Below are 21,887 nucleotides of genomic sequence, written 5' to 3' on the forward strand. Positions count from 1 at the left end.
TTAAAATATATTAAAATGTGATTCCTTTCACTGCAGTAGTTGGGAATTCCCAAGATCTTGTAGCCAACACAAAATTCTATGACACGGAAACTTCTGGGAATGCCTGAGCTGGAACGCTGTTATGGGATCCTTCGTAATGTTTCAAGTGCTGAGACAGATTGTTTCCTTATAGTCCCCCATACTGAGTGCTCAAAGACGGTACAATTTAAAGTGTAAACGTTCAATCAGAACAATAAAATTTAATCTGAATTTGAACAATAGATTGTGCCAGTGGTCCAGCTTGAAGACCCATTTGCCCTTTAACACAGGAGCTAGCAACAGGAAGACCAATGTGGGCAAGTAGGGAGGGAGACGAGTATTAAAAAGGAGATACAGGAGCAAGCTGTGTATCTTCTTTCTATGCTTCAAGGTAGAGTCCACAGCTGCAGCAAACATCTGGAATCCTCACAGGGCCACAGTGCTTCAAACAATACATTTTGGAAGGCGCACACATGAGTCATGTACCTCTTTTAGGCATTTGCTGTTAATGATCAAAGCTACTCTCATCAGGAGGTTGGAAAACTAAAGGACAACAAGCCCAGAGCAGATTGGCTGAAGGAAGACCAGGAGTGAGAAAAACTAAGCCTAGTGGAAATGTCAAGCTAAAGAAACCAAGAAGAAAGTTGGATGTGGGAAAACTCAAAGGAGCTGCAAACTTGTGAGAAAAAGGTGATCTAGGCAAGGGAACTCTGAAAGCTGAAAATCTGTGGCCAAAGGGACATACGTTTGGTAGCTCCAAGACCCACACGCAGGCCTTTGTCCCTTCAATGTAATTCTATAAAGGCAGAATTTCACCGTGTACGGTTTTGTCACAGCAGCATCACCATACGCAAATTCACGTGTGATGAAAGCATTTTATGAAAATGTTAGGTTTTCTAAGTTTGGACCCTGGATTCTCTAAAGAAAGCAGCAGTGCCTGAGGAAGGCTAATTAAATTAGTCAAAACTACTGCAGAGGAAGGCGACTGGGCCACGTTACACCACTCAACAGGATCTGACAGCCCAGTAGAATGGCCATCAGCAGTGACATCAGCTTTGCTGAATCTTTCCTCCATTACTACACACTGACAACAGTTCTACCTTTGAGTGGTAGAGCAGCTGCTACCGCTAGGTAAGCAGGGGAGGCCCGGGCATCTTCTCATCCACTAGTCTGCAGACGGCAGCCTTAGGCCTGCAGTACGCACAGACTGGCAAAGACTTTAATAGAAAAATAAAATGGCATTCATTTTTTTTTGTCAGGTGGCTTTGTGAACACTCTTGATGATAAAATACGGCCAGCCAAAGTGTTTGGGTATTTAGAATTTTTTAAATAGTATCTCAGTCTATCAACATTTGGTGGGAAATTACAGCACTATCACCGTCTTGTGGTTTTACAAATGACTAAGAGTCCTAATGATCCATGAGAAGTGATTTTACTCTGGATAGGAATTAAATGAATGGATGACACCTGCCAAGTGGACTGCAGGAATCTTATTAGTGGAACAGTGGCATTTTAGAAGGTGCTGACAACACAAGGGAGCAGGGTAGTTTCACTTCCAAGCCAGAGGCTATCATCTGATGGAGAGTCCCAAAGAGATACAAAATTCCATAGCCTTTCTGGCAGAATGTTAAAAAACCACTACATTAGGAAGCAGGCTGACTAACCCAAGCAAAGATGTCAGTGTTAACATAGCAGTATATAGCAATCTCTTAAAAAAGTGAATCAGTTAATTCCTCAGCATCAGAAGTGTAAGATACAGTTTTGTATGACCTGGGTATCTCTATACTTTCTGGCCAGCGCACTTCATCCCTCAACACAGCATGTGAGAAACCTTGTAGGTAATCGGTACTTGCCAACTGGGCAGGCTTAGAACCTAGGATTCCACAAAAGGAGAAGAATCCTATTCTATTTTCTACCGACATTTTAGAATCTCTAAGCATCGTGTCATGTTATTGCTGATATTATCTAAGGTGCCATAAAATGAAGCTTATTTGTAGATGATTTCACAAAGGGAAGCTCTGCTGCATCCATTAGATTAGGACATGAACCCAAGACGACAAGAGGAGCCTTGCGCAGACTAGTGATGCAAAAAGAAACCTGTTTTCGACCAAAGTAGCTTGACAGCACTCGTTCCTAGAGAATTTGTGGAGTAAGCCAAATCTCAGTAAGCCTTCAAGGTCACTTCCCAGTTTCTCTCTCACAACACAACCAAGAAGCCACCGCTAGTCTCTTTCAAAAGAGTTTTAAATAGACTCCGATGCCTGACGCATCCTGATCAAGTTTAGCCTCCAAAAAGAGGTGAAGCTTTTAGTAGTTGCTCTGGTCTCGTGGCAACAGTCCCTCAACACTCATCCCACTTATAAGATCTCAAAAACTTATCAACTTTATGACGCTGCTGTTTCATACACATTGCCATTCTCCCTTCTGTTTAAGGAAACCAGACAGGAGCGAGAAGGGGGGGGGGAAATCTAATCATCAACAGTGATGTTGCGAAAGAGGTAAGCCATAGATTCCCCATTGTGGATTCGACGGATGGCTTCGGAGAGAATCAAGCTGATATCTACAGTCTTTATCTTGGGACACTGCAGTTTCTGCACTTCGTGAGGAACCGTATTGGTGACCACCACCTATTGAGATGTAGGAAAATGAGAAATTAATTAAGACAGGTAACTGCACCATAAAAGGAGTTATCTCTATGATTTATATTCTCTTAAATCAAAAAACATGGAAGTGCCCCTCCACTCATCTAAATAATTGGCAGAAAGATTGTGCAATCTCTATTAATGAAGACCAATGGAGTCAGCTCTGGACATCACCTTTATTCAAATCCAAATCCCTTTATTTTCGTCTTCAAAAATAAGTTATTTGCAAGATGGTATATGACTCCTCTTAATCTCTTTAAGGCAAAGGCGAAGGCTGACCCCCGGTGCTGGAAAGGGTGTGGGCTTCCAGGTTCATTTTTCCACTGTTGGTGGGATTGTCCCAAAGTAACTGATTACTGGAAGTCTATTCTAGAAATGATATCAAAAATAGTAGGGGTAGATATCCCTTGTACCCCTGCAGTGGTCCTATTAAATCTATGGCCTGATCAATCGCTGTCAACATTGAAACAGGAATTGGTTACTTTACTTTTGCTTGCTGCTAAAATTACCTTGGCATCACACTGGAAACACCCAGATACCCCTCCACTACAGAAGTGGTGCACGAAAGTGTGGGACGTCCTGATACAGGACAAGCTAACTACTGTTATATCTATGCTGGATAACATCAAAACAGGAGACTGGTTTTTAAAAAAATGGTTTAGCTTCCTTGAATACGTAAACAGTTCCGACACTATATTTGGGAAACTGCCAGCAAAATATCTGAATATTATGATTTATTAGCTTTGACTTGATATAACCTATAGCTTTGTGGAATCTCGACTTGTATGTATCTCTTGTGAGATAATTTCTTTTTTGTTAAAATCTGCTGACAATATCAAATGTGACGGTACATTTAAGGCAATGTCGTAGACCCCATGTTGGGGCGTGTTGTTGGTTGTTGTAAGGTTATTTAAACATTTTCAATAAAAATTTAAATTTGAGATGTAGGAAAAGTGAAATGTTAGAAACATGGCTGAAACAGCTGCTCAGATTTAATACACGAGGGACTGAATCCGCCTTAAAAAAAAAAATAATAAAACCAGTGGTTTTCAGCGGTCTCCACACGTCACCAGATTGTATTTGTCATTAAGACTGCCTGATATAGAGAGTGCAGCCAGATTTTCAGATTAGTTAGGGAATGATTGGCCCCAAGGTTTGTGATGAGATAAATACAAATGCTGCAAGAACTAGAAGGAAAACTAAAAATGACAGTCCAGTAATGATAGTTGCAAGGAGATCAGCTCAGTGATATCCTGTAAAGCACTTCTCCATACAGGCTAATAAATTCTATGATCACAGCTGCCCAGCTGCCAAGAGAAACAACCATTTTAATGAAAATGGCTTCATAAAAGAAAACACATGGTGAAGGTAGCTGTGCAGAGTTTAATTTCAGCCATACAATCTACGATACAATTGGCCCCCAAGGAGAAAAACAGGTTGTTTACCTGTAACTGATGATCTTTGGGTGGTCATCTGTGCAGTCACACACATGGGTTTTCCGCTTGGAACAAACCCGACCTCGGAGAATTCAAAGCTAGCCTAGACGTTTATTTTGGCGCGCATTCCCTCTCAGTCTGGGGAGCAGGCATCCACTGCACATGCCTGGAGCGAGGGGGAGGCACTCCACTCATCCAGTTTCTTCTAGCCGCTATATAGAGAAAAAATGTTAATAGAGTAGAGCATAAACCAGTGGGGAAGGCTGGGCGGCCGTGTGTGACTGCACAGATGACCACTCGAAGATCATCAGTTACAGGTAAGCAATCTGTTTATCTTCATTGTGGTCTCTGTGCAGTCCCACACATGGGTGACTGGTAAGCTGAAGTGCACGGAGGCAGGTGCTGGTTCTGTAATAGAAGAGCATGTGTTAATCATGCATATAGAAATAAGAAGTATTGTACTTACAGGGCAAGAGACTGGAGGCGTCAGTCAAAAATGGAACAAAGTACAGCCTGCCTGAAGGATATGTCCCGCCTAGCACAAACATCTAAGGCGTAGTGCATGGCAAATGTAGATGGAGAAGACCAGACCGCAGCGGCACAGATGTCCTCCATTGGTACGCCTCTACAAAAGGCTGATGACGTGGAAAGGGTTCGAGTGGAATGAGCTCGCAGGTGTTCAGGCATGGGCTGTTTAGCCAGTTGGTAGCATAAGGCAATGGCAGCCACAATTCACTTCGAAAATCTCTGGGTTGAGATTTTGTGTCCCTGCTTAAGAGTTCCGTAGGCTACAAGGAGTCTAGGGTCCTTACGGAAAGGATGTGTCCTTTGAATATAGTAAGCAAGGGCCCTATGTACGTTAAGATTGTGTAGAGTCCGTTGACTGGCGTCACTAGGTTTTATAAAGAAAGAAGGTAGGGTGGTCAACTTTCCCAGGTGATACAGTGAGATGACTTTCGGTAAAAACGCAGGATCAGGGCGTAGAGTCATGGTGGAAGACAGTGTATGGAGGATCTGTCCGAAAAGCACAAACGTCACTGACTCTCCTGCTAGACGTGTCACTAGCAATGCTGTCTTCCATGATAAGAGATGGATGCCATCAGCTCAAAGGGCTTCATTAGTTGGCTGTGAACAAGAGATAAACTCCATGTGGGTGGCAGTTGGCGAATTGGAGGTTGAAGATGTAAAATGCCCTTTAGGAAGACTTTTGTTGCAGAATGGGAGAAGACTGTGTCCTTCAACGTGCGGATGAAAGGCTGAGATAGCAGCCAAGTGAACCTTTAGGGAGGAGTAGGTCAGACCCGAGTTTGACAAGGATAAGGTGTAGGTCAGAATTTGAGCTATGGATGATGATTCAGGAAGAAAGTTGTGTAGAGCAGCGTACGCTGAGAAGTGCTTCCACTTTTGCGAGTAGGATTTTCTAGTGGAAGGTTTTTTGACATTAAGTAGGACATGTCTGACTTCTGAGGGAAAATTTAGAAACTGATTCTCCAGGCAGTCAATCGCAGGAGTCCCAGGTCGTGGTGCTGGACTTTGCTGTCGAGAGATCAGATTCCAAACTTGGGGGAAGCGATGAAACACACTGTTTGAGAGAAGAAGCAGGGTGGTGAACCATGGTTGGCGGGGCCACCAAAGAGTGATAAGGATACAGTTGGTCCGGTCCAGCCGGATTTTCTGCAGCGTTCTCGTTATCAGTGGGATAGGAGGGAACAAGTAGTGTAGTGGTCCCAACCACGAGTGGAGGAAGGCATCTCCTGCGGATTGCGTGGATGGAGGGTCTCGAGTATAGAAATGTGGGCATTGAGTGTTGTCCAGAGAGGAAAAGACGTCTATGGTCGGAACCCCGAACGTCTTGAAGACTGCCCATAGATAATGACGGCTGAGGGTCCATTCATGGTCGTTCACAAGGCGACGACTTAGTGTGTCTGCTTGAACATTCTGGATTCCCGGCAAATGTACGGCTGTTAGGAATATGTTGTGAGCAATGCTCCAATGCCAGAGGGATAAGGCCCGTCTGCAAAGGTGGACAGAAGCAGTGCCTCCCTGACGGTTGATGTAAAATACGGTTGCCATGTTGTCCGAGGTGACCTTGATGTGCTGACCATGAATGGATGGTAGGAATGACTTGAGTGCTCTGGGGACTGCCAAGAGTTCCAGACAGTTGATATGAAGGGATTTCTTGTAGGCTGTCCACTGCCCTTGGACCGTTAGTGTCCCGAAGTGGCATCGGTCGTGACAATGGCTGATGGGGGCGACCGTATGAACGGCATTCCAGTCAGAGGGCCTCGAGTACGAGGTCCGACAATCCGTCTTCGGCGTGGATTTCGAGGGTGTCGAATCCGAGTGGCGTTTGGAGGACGATTCCAATTGATGTTTTTTCTTGGACTCGTCGGATTTCTTGGAGTGTTTTCCAGACTTATGCTTACTGGGAGCCGATGCCACGGAAGCTGCCGGTCAAACTACATCCCTTTGCAGAGTTAGGGAAGGTGGCGAAGTCTGTGACCCAGAAGCGTGGGACATTACAGGCCGCAATGAGGACTCTAAAAGGTGACTGGCCGCACGATTTTTTCTGGCCTGTTTCCCGAACTGGCTACAATGAACACAGGTATCGGTTCTGTGGGTCTCCCCCAGACAAAATAGGCATAAAGAGTGTCCGTCGCTTGAGGGAATTTTGGTCCCACACCGGGTACACTTTTTGAAAGTTGTTTTGGCGTCCTTCCCTTCCATACGCCCAGGAAGGGGGGGGGGGGAAGGAAGGGAAAATAGTAAAGAAGATAAGTCTTTTTTTTTTTTTAAACGATACCAGTCGGTGAGGTAGGGAGAAAAAAAGTCGGTGAAGAAAAACACGATGAAGTTGAGGAGACGCAATCAGGTAGGTGTATCCCGAACAGCGGTTAGAAAGAAACTGGGTGGGTGAAGTGCCTCCCCCTCGCTTCAGGCATGCACAGTGGATGCCTGCTCCCCAGTCCAAGAGGGAATGCGCGCCAAAATAAACGCCTAGGCTAGCTTTGAATTCTTCGAGGTTGGGTTCGTTCCAGGGAGAAAACCCATGTGTGGGACTGCACAGAGACCACGATGAAGATCACCAAGTGCTATGTAAAGCAGTGTTCATGGCGCTTAGACTTTAAGCCCACCACAAGTGCAGCTGCCAACTTAGCAAAACACAGCTATATCGTGGCAGCTGCAAGTGCCCACTCTGCTTCCCCCTGTCACTACGACAGAGTCTCTCCCTGAGGTTGGGGGACAGAATGCAAGTGTTAAGCAAGTGACATGAAGAGCTTCATTTTTAGAGTGGTGTTTGACAGACAGCTGGGGAGATCATATTGAGCACAATACAAAAAGCAGGAGGCGTGCAAAAACACCCCAGGGAACTGTAGCAAAGGTTAAGGAAAACAAACCCAAGTGTAAGGCTAAGTTCAAAGAGACAAACCAGTGGAAATCTGGTCTCAAATTGCAGCACAAGTATTTGAACACGAACAGCTTATCCCTGTGCTGTAATCATCAGCTATGGGAAGGACAAAAAAGAGTTTCTGTTTATATAATGGAATGAAAGCCCCAGCCTTGTACTCTACTCAGCCTTGTACTTCTGCCTCTTTGAAGATGGGTTCAAATGCACCCACATAATGCTACTCTTGATAGCAAAGCTGTTAGTTTACATAGCCTATCAGGACCTGCCTCATCAATTGAGGACTCTTCAATCAGGCGTGGAGCATCTGCAGACAGGAGCCCATGAGTGGCCATGATAAAAATCTTGTAAGCACCCCGCTCTTTCAGGATCTCTGCAGCTGCCACAAAGCTTTCCACATCGTCAATGATGTCATCCTGAGAAGCAAAGTAAATCCCAGTTAGAGTCTGGAAACTGATCCCTTGCCCCAAAGACTACCCCCACCAGTCAGTAACTGCTTGAAGATGCTTCAGTGTCTGTTCAAAGCTATGGATGAAAAATTCTGGCGTGCTGCCAACATTGGCAAGTGTTAGGCTGACTCTCTGACAAGCCTCTCTAGCAATTTTACATATACGCTTGAGGCAAACTCTAAATGTCTTCTTAGCAGTGAAAAATAGTGTTGATTGTAAAACAGGCATTAAAGTATTTTTCTAGGACAGAAATAAAGATTAAGACCTGCGATCTTTCAAAGCATAAAAATGTTTTTTCAGTGGACTTATCTGTTGAATACTTTGCTGTTGAATGCAGCTTCCTGGGCTCATTTCCTACTGAAATGCAGGCACCTTTCCCCCTTCTTGCTGTCTGTGGGACTTCACATCATGTACTGGCTTGCTGGTCAATTGACCGTAATAAACTGGAATTGGAAACATCGTGCACTGGTTCCTCATAATAGTTTCAGTTAGCCCTGTGGACCAGTGGGCAACCAATATGTGCTTACATACTTTAGAATTTGGGGCTGGGAAGTTGTGAAATGCTGGAATATAGTTAGATGAAGGAGCACACTAAAGCAAGCTTGCTCGGGGCTATATGGAGTTCTGTGACACAATGGGAAGCTTATACTAAGCATGCTAAAGCACTAAGGCTAGCTAAGCCTTTTTTTTTTTTAATGGAAGCATCTTTTCTCCAAATGACTATCATATCCAGCCTCCTGCCAAGGAGATCAACATGCCAAAGATTTTAACAGCACACATAATGCTCCTTAAGGATTAAAATAATAATAATAATAATAAAGACAGGAAAGTTTCAGGAATCTACACAAGAAGTGGCCTTCTATGGCATTAGACCAGTGAACCATCAAGATCAGTACTGTCTACTCAGAATGGCAGTAGTTCTCCAGGGTCTCAGGTCTTCACACCGCCTACCATCTGATTGTTTTAAGTGAAGAGGCAGGGACTGAAAGATGCTGGGACCTTCAGCATGCAAAGACGATGCTCTGCCATTGAGACCGTTTCTCCCTTTCCACGCACTACAACGAATACACCGTACTGGAGTACAACACCTCTATTTGATTCAACAGGAAAATAAAATTAAAGCATAATCTCAGAATATTTAGTGTTCCACCAGAACGGTCAACTTATACTAAAGCATGCTAAAGCACTAAGGCTTAGAAGCGAGGTAAAACTGAGGAAGATCCCATTCATCCCGCTGAACTTTGGTTTCTTACCACAATTATGGCAATTCTACCTCCAACATCTCCAACTACTGTTATTGGTGGTTTTTCTTTGGCCATCATCACTAAAGAAGAAAATTAGACCCACAAGTTTAGTGCACTATTCATTTATAGCGCATAAAGGACACAAACACACGAGGCACGGATCATCCTCCTAAGCTGCCGACATTGATGCAGACTCATTTTCCCTGGACTACGTGACAGGCAGTAGAAAGTGTAGCCTTAAAGACAAAGTACGGCCAACACATTAATTCTGAAGGCAGAATTGCCAACTGCCTGGAGAAAAATATTCTGCCCCTTTAACAAAAGTTGAATTGAATGTTATCTTCCATGCTATGAAAAGCTTCAGCTGCCCAATTCCACACATCAAGCCTCTTAATTAAAGGAGCAGGACATTTTCTGCAAGCCTGTTGGCAATCCTATCTAAAGGAATGGTACAAGACACATCGCTGATTTTAGCCACCTTTTAAAATGCACGTTTTAAAACCAAGCACACCAAAGTTCTCTGCAGATGTCAACATTACTCAAAGTACCATTACATTTAGATATCTAAAATGGGATGATTAGCTGGCCTGGTTATCTCAAATTTTAAATGAAGAGAATGGTGTAGCACAATGGCAGGAATAGAGAAGGAGATGATGAAGAAGAAGATATTGGATTTATATCCCGCCCTCCACTCCGAAGAGTCTAAGAGCGGCTCACAATCTCCTTTACCTTCCTCCCCCACAACAAACACCCTGTGAGGTGGGTGGGGCTGGAGAGGGCTCTCACAGCAGCTGCCCTTTCAAGGACAACCTCTGTCAGAGCTATGGCTGACCCAAGGCCATGCTAGCAGGTGCAAGTGGAGGAGTGGGGAATCAAACCCGGTTCTCCCAGATAAGAGTCTGCACACTTAACCACTACACCAAACCGGCTCTATAGAGCATATAGATGAAAATAAATGATCATATTTAATCATGGCAAAAGCGTTGCTCTCCCTTCCATCGCTTGAGGAAAGAACCACTGATCTAAGGTTACCAAGTAACTTTCATGGTCCTCACTTCTAGCCCAACACATACACTGACTCCAGTTGTAAATACATTTAGGGACAAATATCCTCAAATTATGAACTGGCCTAAGATAATCCATACACATAGCAAAGGAGATGACTTTCTAATGTGCAAGGTGGACCTTACTCAATGTTGCATGGTACCTTAGTCATCTTTCATTAAAATAACCTAAGGGTTACTTCTGGAATCAGCTTTAACTGTCATCTAGGAAGGATTCTGCTTATATCAAAAGGACCAGAGAAAAAGAGAAGGACCATTCTGAGTCAGAAGGCTACAAAAAGCTAAAATATTGAAAATTACACTACATTTTTATCCCACTTTTCAGTTACAATTGGTTTCACCTCAGAGATTAAGCCATATTGCGATAAATCAATCCTCCAAATGTTGGAAAAATTGTGGAGAGGTGGGCACATTTATACACTGCTGGTGGTCTTGCCCGAGGGTGCAGTCATTTGGGGCAGTAATTGTGGCAAAAATCAAGGATATCACGGGCTATAGTTTACCCTTAAGATTGGAACTCATTTTGCTTGACTGTTGGAAAGGTATTCCTATTACTTCTCTCAATAAATCCCTGATATCCCTTTTACTAGCTGCTGCTAAAATGGTGTTAGCCCAAGTTTGGGAATCTCCCAATATTCCTCCAGTTAAAGCCTGGTATGCCAAAATCTGGGAGGTCTATGCTATGGACAAGATAGCAGATAGTTTATGCAATATAAACAATTCAGAGGGTAACGAATCTCTGATGTACAAGTGGCTTCCATTTCTTAAATTTTCTTTTGGTCCTGTAGATCAAACGCGTACATGTATACCTGGTAGATATTATGACATTATCAATTTGATGTAATTAATATATGGACAGAGTACTTATTTTTTAATTCAGCTGCCAATTATGTATGTGTGCGTGAATATATATATATATATATGTATATATATATATATGTGTGTGTGTGTGTGTGTGTGTGTGTGTATGTATGTATATATATACATATATTTGTTTTGTTTTGTTGTTTTGTTTAAGAACATAAGAGAAGCCATGTTGGATCAGGCCAACGGCCCATCAAGTCCAACACTCTGTGTCACACAGTGGCAAAACATTTTATATACACACATACACTGTGGCTAATAGCCACCGATGGACCTGTGCTCCATATTTCTATCTAAACCCCTCTTGAAGGTGGCCATACTTGTGGCCGCCACCACCTCCTGTGGCAGTGAATTCCACATGTTAATCACCCTTTGGGTGAAGAAGTACTTCCTTTTATCCGTTTTAATCTGTCTGCTCAGCAATTTCATCGAATGCCCACGAGTTCTTGTATTGTGAGAAAGGGAGAAAAGTACTTCTTTCTCTACTTTCTCCATCCCATGCATTATCTTGTAAACCTGTATCATGTTTGTATTTTGTGTATATATATATATTTTTTTTCTGCTGGTATGCTATGCTTATACACAAAGAATGATTGCAGATACAGTCACTGATTGCTTTATTTGTATGTTTATTATGTTCAATAAAAAGTTTTTGGACAAAAAAAAAAGCTAAAATATTGAAAATTACACTACATTTTTATCCCACTTTTCAGTTACAATTGGTTTCTACAGCAGCTCACGGAATATTAAAAGATACAAATGACATTAAATATAAGCCTTCCATATGGGAGGAATCCTCAGTGGAGCTGTGTCTAGGCATTGCAACGGAAGGCCAGGATGCTTCTCTTTGCTCATATTTTGCACTGTTTTTCTGGCAAATACAATTCCAAAATGGAATTGTAGTTCTGATTACAAGCAGGATCAAAGCATTTGCAGTCAGCAATTTAAATCCTCCATTATGTTCCAGCAGAAATTAGACTTCTCTATTGGTGGATTTATTTATTATTTTTAACAAGGGGAATGCAAACCTAGCTGATCTGTTAGCAAAACACTTTTTTATTTGAACAATTACCTCTGAAGAGAAAGCAAAAAGACACAGATCACCTAATATTTTGCAAACATACAAAAGAGGCACCTATATAAAATAAAATAAGTCAATACAGTCATTAAAGCTCATTTCTTTCTCTCCCAGCCCATCTCAAGACAGCAAATGAACTTTTTAAAAAAAGATGTAGGCACTCATGGATTCTAGGTGAAAAGTCCAGACACATGGACCACATCTGAAGTGGCCAAGTTTGCGGATGACGCTAAATTGTTCAGGGTGGTGAGAACCAGAGAGGATTGTGAGGAACTCCAAAGGGACCTGTTGAGGCTGGGTGAGTGGGCGTCAACGTGGCAGATGCAGTTCAGTGTGGCCAAGTGCAAAGTAATGCACATTGGGGCCAAGAATCCCAGCTACAAATACAAGTTGATGGGGTGTGAACTGGCAGAGACTGACCAAGAGAAAGATCTTGGGGTCGTGGTAGATAACTCACTGAAAATGTCAAGACAGTGTGCGTTTGCAATAAAAAAGGCCAACGCCATGCTGGGAATTATTAGGAAGGGAATTGAAAACAAATCAGCCAGTATCATAATGGCCCTGTATAAATCGATGGTGCGGTCTCATTTGGAGTACTGTGTGCAGTTCTGGTCGCTGCACCTCAAAAAGGAAATTATAGCATTGGAGAAAGTGCAGAAAAGGGCAACTAGAATGATTAAAGGGCTGGAACACTTTCCCTATGAAGAAAGGTTGAAACGCTTGGGACTCTTTAGCTTGGAGAAACGTCGACTGCGGGGTGACATGATAGAGGTTTACAAGATAATGCATGGGATGGAGAAAGTAGAGAAAGAGGTACTTTTCTCCCTTTCTCACAATACAAGAACTCGTGGGCATTCAATGAAATTGCTGAGCAGACAGGTTAAAACTGATAAAAGGAAGTACTTCTTCACCCAAAGGGTGATTAACATGTAGAATTCACTGCCACAGGAGGTGGTGGCGGCCACAAGCATGGCCACCTTCAAGAGGGGTTTAGATAAAAATATGAAGCAGAGGTCCATCAGTGGCTATTAGCCAGTGTGTGTATATATATATATATATAAAAAAATTTTGGCCACTGTGTGACACAGGGTGTTGGACTGGATGGCCATTGGCCTGATCCAACATGGCTTCTCTTATGTTCTTATGAATTTAGTAATGTTGCTATTTATAAGGGATGGGCATGAACCAAACAATGAATTGCAGTTTGAGCACCAGGGGTTCAGGAGCCATGAACTGGCCTGGTTTGTGCTCAAACCAGGGATTCAGGAGAACGTGCCTTCTACAAACCCACCCAAATCTCCATGAGGGTTCCTGCAGGCTCCAAAAGCATTTAAATATCTTTGGAGCCCAACTGGAGCCCAATTTAAATGCTGTTGGAGCCAAGTGAGCACTTCCAGGTCAGACTGCCCAACCTAAAGTGAGCTCCGAAGGCATTTAAAGGCTGAAAGTCAGTCCAACTGAACTCTGAGAGTGAGATCTGAAAGCCTTTAAAGGCCTTTGGAGCCCACTCTTGGAGTTCAGTCGAATTGGGCGACCCAACTTGACTGAGCTCTCAGAGTGAGTTCTGAAGGCTTTTATAGGCTTCAGATTCCACTTCTGGGTAGAGCTTGCCTATAGAAGGCCTATAAAAAGCCTTCAGAACTCACTCAGACTCAGGGCCAGACTCCAAACTGGATGAACCATGAACCAGTGAAGGTTTTTCTTAGCTTAAGTGTGTTTGTAATTAAACCAACAAAAAACCTAGGAAGGCTTTATAAGGCTTGTTTTGCTAAAAATCTTTGCAATTCATGAGCGTGTTTGAATTTTTGGTTAAGGAAATATCTTGCCCAAGTAACTTCCAAGCAAAATAAAAATAGAAAAACCACAACTTACATGGCAGCTCCAAGCCAGTGTGTAGTGTAGTGTTTTTGACTGTTGGAGGAGAATGACGTCCATCATCCATGTCTTGTTCCGTGCACTGAGCCTCCCCGTGGATGACAGCTAGTCCTAGTCGCAGTCGTTCAGCATAAGACTGGGCCCTGCATAAACCCGAAAGACGGATTAATAGGAAACAGGTTTCGACTTAGGAGGAGTTTCTGAATTTCTAAGCATTTCAAACAATGACAGCTTATGTCTGATAATTTCTCTTTTCGCTAAGAGTTCTGGATTTTCTTTTAGCACATAATTTTTCAATTCATTTTCTGCTTTGGTCAGTATCGTATGAAAGCCGGATGCTTCTTATTTTGAAAGTGTATCAAAATACTTAAATATAAGTAAATGCATCACTTGGTAAACCCTTTTCACTACTTTCATGCATGTATTTAATTGCAATATCAAGAAAGTTACTTTTTCAGCACCACCCTTTCAACCCACCTCCTTCTATCTGCCTCTCTTGTGATAATGCAAAAACATGCGTCAGCGTTACATGAGCCATAGTGAACTCAGGTTATAAAATGGAAAGAGGGAGTAAAGAAAAGAAATATTTTCAAAGTGTTTAATTCCAGAGGGTATATCCATTGCAGCCAAAACCAAAGAGACTTGTGGCACCTTAAAGATACATTTTTTTGTTCACAGGATCTCACTTTTCCCTGGGGAGAATCACCTCCTCTTCTACTGGTTCTCCAACTTAACACAAACCACCCATTTTATACACTCTAATACTAACACAGTTAGTATCTTATCTAATTTTATCCAATTTTTATCTACTACGTATCGACTACAGGTTGTCAAAAGTACAATTACCTCTTAGCTGCATCAGGAGACTTGGCCACAATGACTGCATTTCTATAATCAGGAATCTAGATTAAAAAGTTATCACATATTAAACCAGTGTAACAGATTAACTTCTTGAATAAGTCAGTACTCTGCACAGAACATTTCTTGTGTAGTAAAGAAAGTCAGACTAATATTAAAATACCAATAAACACTCATTCTGCTTCAAACATTTCTCTCCTCACTGAATTCATGGCTGCAGGATATATATATATATATATTTGTATAGCCTATTTATGTACCTGACTGCTCAGAGCATAAGTGTTCTTATTCTATATCAGAGATTCCCAACCTTTTCCTGATGGTAGCCCACATATCCAAATTTACTTGGCCTAAGGTTTTTTGGCACCTTAGGCAAACTATGGCCTCGATACCCATCTATTTAAGCATTCCATTTTCTACAGTGCCCAACCGGATGTTTTTGAGAAACCAACAAACATCACATAAGGGGGTGCAGCTGTCCCCACGATGAACCCCAGCCTCCTTCTCATCTGCCAGTTGGGCCAGAGATGGAGTTTGAGGTGGGGGGGGGGGGAGAATGGGCTGAGAAGATACACAAAGTCGGCAGATGGAAGTGAAGAGGTTGGTGGCAAGGGGCTCAGTGCAGTATAGTAGTAGACAGTACAGTTTCCTACAGTCGACAGATGGAAGTGGCACAATATAGGGGGCTGTGCAAAAGGTTAGGCTGCTAAAGAAGCAGAACCAAGACTGGGGGAATGGACTCACTTGCCTCTTTTTATCCTCTGTTGTTTTCCCATGTCATGCTAAACAGCTTCCACATACTCTCCAGCCTCCCTCCTTCTTCAGCTACTACAGTAAAAGTTACTAGTTGCTTGATGGCTTTTTTTCTCTCCTCATTGTCACAAAGGAGGGGGAGATGAGAATGTGAGAAGTTGTTGAGGAGGAAATAGAGAGAAGGACAGAAAGGGCAGGAGCTGCTATTAGTGATGATCTGTGACCCACTTTCAAAGACTTCACAACCCCCTCTTGGATCCCAAGCAGTGTTCCCTCTAAGCTGAGTTAGTGTGAACTAGCTCACAGTTTTTTAGCTTCCAGCTCACACCACTGTTGTCTTAGCACAGGAAAAATGGCCCCAGAGCAAACTAATGTACGCAGTAGGTCACAACTTTAACGGCAGCAGCTCACCAAGTAGAATTTTTGCTCGCAGGACTCCACAGTTTAGAGGGTATTGGTCCCGACCCACAGGTTGGGATACACTATACTATATGGTTCACAGGCTGCATAGGTTCCTATGGGGAAGCTGTTGCTTGGGAAGGAAATCTTACAAGCTTGCACAAAGTACCAGGGTCTCTCTGTATAATTCCACACTGAAAAGGTTTACATGCAGCATTCCATGTGTCTGGAGAAGGGATGGCATGTTCCAGCAGGACTCAAAAGATCCCAGATTTCCTTACAACTGTACTACACTTGTTTACTCTTAATGAGATTTTACAGGGTTTTAGTCTCAAATGGCATCACCAGTTCTAAATTAAACACCCTGCTTGAAAGCAACTGATGCCTTCCAATTTGATCCGAAAGACTGGCGTGTCTCGCCTTACGCAAATTCCCCAGTTTAGAATTTTCTTTAGAAATATTTACTGTCAAACAGACTAACACCCCAGAATGCCAGGAGCACAATGACAAGCAGAACTAGCAAAGCCATGCCCGTGAGCTGCCAGGGATAGCCTCCAAGCATTTGCCTCTCTTCAAGACTCATCTTGTATCTAAAAAAACTCCACTCGCTTCCCCCTTTGCTCTCATGACTCATTTCAGAATATATCAAAAGGCATAGCAAAGTTAAACCAAAATGGGGGGGAGGGCTGCATGGCGGAATAAAAGATAGATAGATAGATAGATAGATAGATAGATAGATAGATAGATAGATAGATAGATAGATAGATAGATAGATAGATAGATAGATAAATTTATTGTCATTGTTCTCCACAAAAAAGAGAGCAACGAAATGAGGTGCTCTTCCACAAACATACCAACACATCAAACACACATATTCATATTCATACCATTTAAATACATCTAAAACCATTTAAACCATTTAAACACATCTAAAACAGATAAACATTCATAAAACCATTAAAACCATTTAAATACATCTAAAACAGATAATCCTTCATAACCCTGCATTTAACCTAACCACAGCACTTGGATAGAAACTGTCCTTAAATCTGTTTGTCCTAGCCTTCAACACTCTATATCGTCTACCTGACGGTAAGATCTCAAATAGCAAATGGCCCAGATGTGAAGGGTCCCTTAAGATCATTTGTATCTTCCTTTTACATCTCATATTATACAGATCCACCAATGAGGGGAGAGAACATCCGCAAATCTTTTGTGCTCTTCTCGTCACTCTTTGGAGCACCCTTCTCTCTGCTTCCGTGCAGCTCCCAAACCACGCGCAGAGGCAATAAGATAAAATGCTCTCAATGGAACTACGATAAAAGGCAACCAGCAGACTCCCTGACAGTTGTAGTGATCTTAAGAGTCTTAAGTAGTATAGTCGTTGCTGGGCCTTTTTCTCTAGAGCTAAAGTATTTGCCCCCCATGTTAGAAAAGGAGAATACTATGGGATACTTTTCTGATTAACTGTCATCATTTTCACTATAGAGAAAACAAAGGCCAGAAAATAAGGTTAGCTATGATCAAATGCTGCCCAAACGTTGGTAGATCAAAATAACATCACCTCTTCCTGTATATACTGAAGCAAGAAAGGTGATGCCCTCAAATTATCAACCGGAAAGCTGAAGAAGCCCTGGATTTCCTTTTGATGAAGATCCATAGTGATGATGTGAGTTAAACCTAAAAGAAGGGGGAGGAAAGTGAGATCTTAATTACATTAAAACACCTAACAAATCTCCAAGCAATAGGGGGTTAAACCTCACCAAAATGGTTGCCATTAATTGCTTACCAATACATAATCTGTCAGGCTCGGTAATCTATTTATTTAGTACATTTATAGCCCGCCCTTTCCTGTGAAGGGCTCAGGGCGGATTCCAACAAGCTAAAACATTAAAACCAACAAAAACCTCATCAAAATAGTGAAAACAATTAAGCCAATACATTAAGTCAATCATTTAAGATGGCATGGATGTTATAAGCACTTGAGGCGTAATTATCATGGGCAGCCTAAGTTGTCCCGAGATGTCAACAGTATTGGCCCCAAATGAAGTGGCCGTCATTGCTGGGAGGCCAGTTGGATGGTGTAGTAGGGCGAGGACTTCCGCTTGCCTCAACCATAGACCTGGCAGAACAGCTCCGTTTTACAGGCCCTCCGGAATGGTAACAAATCTGGAAGGGCCCGAATCTCAGTAGGGAGCTGATTCCACCAGGTCGGGGCCAGGGCCGAAAAGGCCCTGGTCGAGGCAAGCCGGACCTCCTTTGGGTCAGGGATGGTCAAAAGATGTTGGCCGGCCGATCGCAATGGCCTTCGGGGCTCATATAGGGAGAGACGGGAGAGAGAATCTATCAGGATTCTTGCTACGCAGTCTTGTAGCTAAACTTTAGCTATGCAGAATGTTGCCTCATAGTGGCCTTTAGACTTTTACTAAATATTTCCCTTATTTGTGAAATGCAGTAGTTTAAATACAAGTTTCAAAAGCACTGTTTTTGCCAATGTTTTTATGCAATATTTAAGCAAGGTGGTTATTTTTCTGTAGAGAAAGGCCTCCCCCCTTTCATTCCATCCCAGTGCTATACGACCTGCTGGACTTGGACAACAGGCCATGTTTGTGAGGCAGAATTTGTCACTTTAGTCTCTACCGTTACTCTGTAATTTTAGGTTTTATATATTTTAATTGGTTTTAACTGTTGATTGTCTTTTATGATGTAGCCCGCCCTGAGCCTGTTCTGCGGGAAGGGCAGACTAAAAATAGAATTAATTAATTAGATAGGTAACCCCAGACAATTACTTTTCTATGAACTTTCCCTGCTACTCTATGTCACCTCAGCTGCTCTGCTCTTAACAGGCTTCTAGTTTTCACATGCAGGTCTGACTAACAGAATGCAGGAGAGGACAAAAAGCCACTCGCCGTTCACATTTTATCCTCCCTCCAAGGAGTTGCGGAGAATATGGGAGGGGGTGATCACAACCACCCTGTGAGGTAGGCTCATTTGAAACACAGAAACTGTCCTAGTGAGTTTCACAGCCAGGAGAAAATTTCAATCCAGGCCTTTCCATTCTGACCCAGATACCCTACCTGCTTTACCACATAAGTTTTATTTCATTCGTTGCATCAAAATGGCTGCAGCTCACAGCAATTTTTAAGAGTAATGCAAATATCAGTTAAATGTACTTAGGGAAGGAGTTCTCAGTGCATAGCAGCTGCCTGTCTCTCTGATCTTCCTGATGACAAGTGGCGGCTAGGAGGAATCCAAGTCACAGCTGGACAGACAGCTGGTTCATCAACGACTATAACATGGTATTTGTGGTACACTAATGCAAAACCAGAGGTAACGTTGGCCAATTTGTTGGGGGTGCCAATTTTTAAACATATAAATCTGATAAATTATATTAAGCCCACTAAAAAAATGTCCTATAATTGTTACATATTTCATTCTGTAGTTATTTTTAAAAAGTATACGTCAGAGTAAAATGTGTTGGATTTTAGAAAAGGTTACATAACAGAACCTGGCAAACATTTTAAAAATATAATAGGAATATAGTCATTATTTGATCACTCGGTATTCGATGACTTGCTGATGAACACGTACACCAACTGCATTGAAAGAAGAATAAGAATGCAGATTTATACTCGGAGACTCAGAGCGGCTTACAATCTCTTATATCTTCTCCCCCCACAACAGCCACCCTGTGAGGTGGGTGGGGCTGAGAGGGCTCTCACAGCAGCTGCCCTTTCAAGGACAACTCCTGTGATAGCTATGGCTAACCCAAGGCCATTCCAGCAGGAGCAAGTGGAAGAGTGGGGAATCAAACCCGGTTCTCCCAGATAAGAGTCCACACTCTTAACCACTACACCAAACTGGCATTACATTTGAGACGAAAGAATCATAGAGTTGGAAGGGACATCCAGAGTCATCTAGTCCAACCCCCTGCACAATGCAGGAAATTCAGGAATATCTCCCACAAGCACATACATCCCCAGTGACTCCTGCTCCATGCCCAGAAGATAGTGAAACTATAGGATCTTAGCATACAGCTGTGTAAATAAAAAAACTGCTGAGAGACACCATAAATTTTAAACAAGACACTGTAATGTAAAGGTCAGTGGTGTTCTGACAAAGCTTACACATAGAACAAATAGAAAAGAGCATGTAGCAAAAAAACATTAACAAAAGACAGTTCAAAAGCAGTCTTTCCAATCACAAAGGAGTAATAATATTCCAGTATTTAGTTCATGGAACTAAAAGAAGCCCCTCCAAAGACGTCTGATGTTTCATCCTTCTTTCTTCAGTTTGGAAGCTTATTTATCACTGGAACCTCCAGGATCCCTTGGCAAGCTGGCCTGGAGAAAAATTTCCAACAGACCCTAAAGTGTCAATGAGCATTTCCCTGGGTGTGTAAGAAGGGGCCACAAGAACTAAGCACTGATGCGACCCTTCCTGCCCTCCTCCTCATGATCTGCTTAATCACAGAATCAGCATTGCTGTCACATGACCACTGCTTAAAAACTTCCAAGGAAGGAGAGCCCACTACCTCCAAGGAAGCCTGTTCCACTGAGGAACTGGTCTGTCAGGAAGTTCTTTGTAATGTTTAGCCCAAAACTCCTTTGGTTAAATTTCAACCTGTTGGTTCTGATCTGACCTTCTGGAACAACAGAAAACCATCCTCTGTATGACAGCTCTTCAAGAACTTGAAGATTGTGATCATATCACCTCTCAATCATCTCCTCTCCAGGATAAACCTACCCAGATCCTTCAACCTCTCCTCATAGGACTTGGTCACCAGACCCCTCACCATCTTCGTTGCCCTCCTCTGGACACATCTACATCCATTCAACAACTTCAATCTGAGGCAACAGCTTTAAGATTTATTTATTTATTTATTTATATTAAGATTTATACCCCGCCCTTCTCACCTAAGTGTCTCAGGGCGGCTTACAACATAATAATTAAAACAACTTCAGTTTAAAACATTTAAAAATACAATTAAACCATAAATTAGTAAAAAACAAGATAGAATAAAATAAAACCGGCGGCCTATAGATACATTTTGTTCCATCCAAGATGTTTTACATTGTCAGCTAATGTCATAGGCCTGCCGGAAGAGGACTGTCTTGCAGGCCCTGCGGAATTGCCCTAGATCCCGCAGGGCCCGCACCTCTTCCGGCAGCTGGTTCCACCAATAAGGTGCCGTTATTGAGTAGGCCCGATCCCTGGTGGATTTTAGACGGGCCTCCTTTGGCCCGGGGACTACCAACAGGTTTTGTGAACCTGAGCGTAGTACTCTCTGGGGAACGTGTGGGGAGAGACGGTCCCTAAGGTAGGCAGGTCCTAGGCCATATAGGGCTTTAAAGGTAATAACCAACACCTTGTACCGGACTCGGAATATTACTGGCAGCCAGTGCAGACCCTGGAGCCCCGGCCGAATGTGCTCCCATCTTGGGAGCCCTAATAACAGCCGGGCAGCAGTGTTCTGCACTAACTGCAGTTTCCGGGTCCGGCACAAGGGTAGCCCCATGTAGAGGGCATTACAGTAGTCCAGCCTCGAGGTGACCGTAGCATGAATCACTGTTGCCAGGTCGTCACGTTCCAGGAAGGGGGCCAACTGCCTCGCCCGCCTAAGATGAAAAAAAGCGGACTTGGCAGTGGCTGCTATCTGAGCCTCCATCGTCAATGAAGGCTCCAACAGCACCCCCAGGCTCTTAACCCTGCCCGACGCTGTTAATGGAGCGCCATCAAAAACTGGCAGGGGGAGTTCCCTTCCCGGGCTGCAGCGACCCAAGCAAAGGACCTCTGTCTTC

At 43.0% G+C, this 21,887-nt stretch overlaps 1 protein-coding gene across 1 annotated transcript in view; it reads right to left on the bottom strand.

The window, feature by feature from the left end:
* Positions 1-213: 213 nt before the first annotated feature.
* Positions 214-21,887, bottom strand: part of PRPSAP1 (phosphoribosyl pyrophosphate synthetase associated protein 1) — a 61,658-nt gene continuing 39,984 nt past the window's right edge. Inside the window, exons 5-10 of the mRNA XM_060253550.1 lie at positions 17,651-17,766; positions 14,923-14,978; positions 14,074-14,219; positions 9,205-9,275; positions 7,772-7,918; positions 214-2,645 (exon numbers count right to left, since the gene is read on the bottom strand). Coding sequence (XP_060109533.1) covers positions 2,487-2,645; positions 7,772-7,918; positions 9,205-9,275; positions 14,074-14,219; positions 14,923-14,978; positions 17,651-17,766 — 695 coding nt within the window. The 3' untranslated portion in view covers positions 214-2,486. The remainder of the gene's footprint in view (positions 2,646-7,771; positions 7,919-9,204; positions 9,276-14,073; positions 14,220-14,922; positions 14,979-17,650; positions 17,767-21,887) is intronic.

This window comes from Heteronotia binoei, chromosome 13, assembly GCF_032191835.1.
Source record: "Heteronotia binoei isolate CCM8104 ecotype False Entrance Well chromosome 13, APGP_CSIRO_Hbin_v1, whole genome shotgun sequence".
Lineage (NCBI taxonomy): Eukaryota > Metazoa > Chordata > Lepidosauria > Squamata > Gekkonidae > Heteronotia > Heteronotia binoei.